Source organism: Magnolia sinica, chromosome 4 (assembly GCF_029962835.1).
Source record: "Magnolia sinica isolate HGM2019 chromosome 4, MsV1, whole genome shotgun sequence".
Lineage (NCBI taxonomy): Eukaryota > Viridiplantae > Streptophyta > Magnoliopsida > Magnoliales > Magnoliaceae > Magnolia > Magnolia sinica.
Genome location: NC_080576.1, coordinates 50,157,802 through 50,162,140, shown reverse-complemented (window position 1 = coordinate 50,162,140; position 4,339 = coordinate 50,157,802). Strand labels below are relative to the sequence as shown.

The 4,339-nt window shown below is 45.5% G+C and overlaps 1 protein-coding gene across 3 annotated transcripts; it reads left to right on the top strand.

Moving 5' to 3' along the window:
* Window positions 1-892: 892 nt before the first annotated feature.
* LOC131243098 (uncharacterized) lies at window positions 893-2,653 on the top strand. Of its 3 annotated transcripts, none has more exons than XM_058242195.1 (2): window positions 893-2,143; window positions 2,276-2,653. In XM_058242195.1, exon 1 carries the CDS (start codon window positions 1,025-1,027, stop codon window positions 2,126-2,128), a length of 1,104 nt encoding a protein of 367 aa, XP_058098178.1. In that variant the 5' UTR covers window positions 893-1,024; the 3' UTR covers window positions 2,129-2,143; window positions 2,276-2,653. The 3 variants fall into 3 exon arrangements, with proteins under 3 accessions (XP_058098178.1, XP_058098179.1, XP_058098177.1); XM_058242196.1 differs by having other exon boundaries at window positions 894-2,143; window positions 2,307-2,653; XM_058242194.1 differs by having other exon boundaries at window positions 895-2,143; window positions 2,298-2,653.
* Window positions 2,654-4,339: the final 1,686 nt, after the last annotated feature.

Sequence of the window (4,339 nt, the reverse complement as noted above, 5' to 3'; positions counted from 1 at the left end):
ATCATTAAAAACTTCTAGTGGGCGACAAAAGTTTTGGATCAAGATGATATTTTGTGTAGTCTCTTCATCCAGGTTTTTGTGACCTTATCGGCAGGTTGGATGGCAAATAAACATTCCAGTGGACCCATGAAGTTTTTAACGGTGGAGATTCAATCATGATTGTTTCCTGTGATGTGATCCATTTATTGGATATGCTTATTTTTTTCATCATGCTGAAAAATAGGTTTCCAATACGGATAGATGGCGTGGATGTAATTCACATACATCAAGGTGGGTTCCACAGTGAGGGATCCCACTCACCTCGTGGATCGGGGGATCCATGGAAGCCGCGTCTGCGGAATACATTCATATTCTTAGAAGTAAGTGCTTGGCGCGTGAGTTAACACAGTTTGCTACGCCTTTAAGTTTTCTCAAGTGAAGACCATATCTCAGTGATCCGCACCGTTGATTTGATGGGTTGCATCCGAAAGATCTATGCAACAAAATCTTTATATTAGAAGATCCAATCCGTGGAATCTTTGGTTTCATTGAATGTGAACAGCTGATGTATTTTTTCCCTAACCGTGTATATTTCCGGACACCAATTGATGTGCTACAAATTTTCTATCTTCGAGATCTTGCATGTATGGGTCATCCGGAACTTTTCAATCATACCAACGGCGTCGATCACCTGAACGATGGAACCATACTTGTATATAAAAAATAAATATAAATAGAGAGAGAGAGAGAGAGAGAGAGAGAGAGAGAGTTCAACAATAATAGAGAAAGCCCAACTCAGAAAAAGGAAACGAGAGAGAGAGAGAGCCTTCAACAGAACAATAATAGAGAAGAAACCAGAGAGAGAGAGAGAGAGAGAGAGAGAGAGAGAGAGAGAGAGAGAGAGAGAGAGTTCAACAATAATAGAGAAAGCCCAACTCAGAAAAAGGAAACGAGAGAGAGAGAGCCTTCAACAGAACAATAATAGAGAAGAAACCAGAGAGAGAGAGAGAGAGAGAGAGAGAGAGAGAGAGAGAGAGAGAGAGAGATGGGGAAGCTGCAGTACGACCCAATGATCCACCACTTCAGCCATCCACACCCCTTACAACTCACGACCCCACAACAGGCACAGATCAAAGGACCATGCAACGGCTGCAAGCTCCAACCGTCTGGATGGATCTACACATGCATCCCATGCAACTATGTCCTCCACCTCCATTGCTCCCAGATGCCCCAACTCATCCACCACCCCTCCGATCTCAACCATTCACTCACCCTCCTCCCCTGCCCCGCCTACCCCGAAGGCTTCTTCAACTGTAATGCCTGCGGCCACCCCGGCTACGGTTTCTCCTACCACTGCACCCCTTGTGATCTCGACATCCACATCCAATGCGCTTCCATGCCTCTCTCCCTTGAAAACCCGGCTCACCACCACCCTCTCACCCTCTCCTTCTTCCCTCCCTACCGCAACAAGGGCTTCTCCTGCGACATTTGCCTCAACTTGGGCTCCAACCATTGGCTCTACCGTTGCAATGCCTGTGAATTCGACTCGCACTTGGCCTGTGCGACTGCCAAACCCAAGACTGTCGTCCAAGCCCAGACCCATCAGCTGGTGGCCCTTCAGCAACAACAGATGGTGGCGAAAGCTGGACCTGGAACGCGTTTTCAAGCTCAACCAAGAACCGGCACCCAGTTCCAATCTCCAAGCACCGGGTTTGTGAATGGATGTCAGCAACAGAATTACTACATGAATGATCAGAATACGGGACTTTCTCAGTCAGCTGATCTGCCCATGGTAATGATGAATGGGCCACAAGCCAATCAGCCCATGATAATGAGGAATGGGCCCCAATCCAATCAGCCCATGATGATGATGATGATGAATGGACTGCCACAAGCCAATCAGCCTACGACGATGATGAATGGATCACGCAACGGTGTGGTGGACCAAGCGATCCAAGGGTTCATCAACAGTGCTACTCAGCAGATGGGCCAGAGCCTGGTACAAAGTTTCCTAGGCGGTGGCGGAGGTGGTGGTTCAGGTGGAGATGCTGGCGGCGGTGGAGGCGGAGATTCTTCTTGTAATTCTATATCGGTGTCGTTGGATTTCAATACCGCCTTCGAATCATCAGACTCTTCGGCTTTGGAATGACTGGTTCGGATTGAGGTTAGAGATTACAGAATATCAATGTTTTGTTTTTGTGGTTTTCTATTGTTAAACATGTGTGAATTGTTATTAACAAAAAGACTGGAATTCTTCCTTGACAATATTCATCTTCAATTTTAATGTCGACCGTAGATTGCTGCTTTGGCCGCTGCAGGTGTTTCAGGTTTCGCCATTGCCGGTGTTTGGTACATGGCCAGAGGTTGTTGACTTAAGGTAAGTCAATATTGGAGAATGCATGAAAGTCTAACAAGGAATCTGTTTCATTTTCAAAGGAGATAGAAAGTGGAAGAAGCAATTGGTGGATCTTATCGCAATTTGGAGTGGCAATGGGCCCCACCTAGCCTGGAAAACCCGGCTGGCTCTGGACTGGGCTTGAATTATTCGTGTATGTCGTATTCGGAATTGGGCGAGACATATATGGCTGGTAAAATTTTGGGCTGGACCTTGGGCTCAAGTCATTTTATTCGGATCTATTTCTATGAAGTTATATACATGTGATCTATCCCACAACTATGCGGTTCGATCCTTGGTTTGGCGTGGCCCACTTGATCAATGAATGGATTAGGAGTATTCATATGTAAAATATGCAGGTTTTTATTTTTTTATTATTATTTTTATTTTTTTATTTTTTTTATTTTTTATTTTTTAAGGCTAGGGCTTGGCATTGTACAAAACATGTGGCACACGTGCGCCACTATAAACGTGCCCTGGAGCTAAAAATCGTGCTATTCAACTTATTGTGTGTGCCTCACGCGTGCATTAAGAGCCTGTTTCTATACCATCGAATAAGTTACTTTAACTAATTAAGTTATTTTTTTCACTTAAGCTAGTTTGTTAAGTATTATTGTAAAAATAACTTATGTGCCAAAAGCTATCTATTTTAACAAGTATTTTTTAAAAACTTCTTACCTGATGACTTTCTAGTTCTCTCTCTCTCACTGTCCATGTCAAGGGAGGCTCTCTCTCACCCCCTATCAAAGGAGGCCTCACGTGGTGAAATGTCCATATTAAAGGTGGGGCTCACACTGTGGACCATCACGTAAATGATGGGCCTCACATGATGGATGACTCCATATTATTGTGGGCCCATATGGATGGTCCGCGTCAAAGGTTGGCCCATAATGATAAAAAGCCAACATCCAAAGGAGTTTAGTATAATGGACGACTCACTTCAAAGGTGGAACCTACATTATGGATGGTCCACATTAAAAGTAGGCTCCATATGATGGATGGTAGGCATCGAAGTTAGGCCCCACATAATGGATGACCCATATTGAAGTGGCCCCACATGATGGATGGTCCACATCAAAGGTCGGCCCTTAATGATGAATGACACATATCCAAGGCAAGCCCTGCACGATGGGCAACCAACATTGAAGGTGAGGCACACATGATGGATAGTCTACATCAAAGGTGGACTCCACATGATGGGCAATAATAATAGTGGGCCCCACATGATGGGTAGTCCAAATCAAAGGTCAGCCCAATGATAAACAACCTAAATCAAAGGTGGGGGCCACATGATAGACAATCCACGTAAAAGGTGGGCTCCACATGATGGGCGGTGGATATTGAAGGTGGGCCACACATGATGGATAGTAGCATTGATGGTGGGCCCCACATGATGAGTGACCAACATCAAAGGTAGGCCCTACATATTGAATGGTGCACATTAAAGGTCGGGCCATAGTGATGAATGGCCTACATCCAAGGTGGGCCCTATATGATGGATGACCCATGTTATGGGGAAAATAGACCGACCTATGATTGACAGGCCAGGTCAACAATTCAAACAAGAGACCGATGTGGTCCAATGGCTAGACCTCCATCACCTCGACCAAGTATGGAGAAAGGCCGAGCTCGACCTCTTCAACCAAGTGTGGAGAAAGGCTGACCTCGACCTTTAGGCATGAGATCAAAGCATTTACTAATTAATTGCAATATGAAGCAAGCTCACCTCAAGTTGGCGAGACCTATCCTTAGATGAACACAGTGCCGACTTCGGCTGTGACCTAGCTCGGACTACTTTGGGATGGCTGAACTTACCCTCTGTGGGATCCGACCTAACCTCAATCAGGTCTATCCATGTTCTCGGCCGAACACCACGGAAACCGACTTCCACACGGACCACCCCGAGATTCCAGCCAAGGATCTAGAAAGATCTGCCGCTTAAGGAGTCTGAATCCTACCATAATC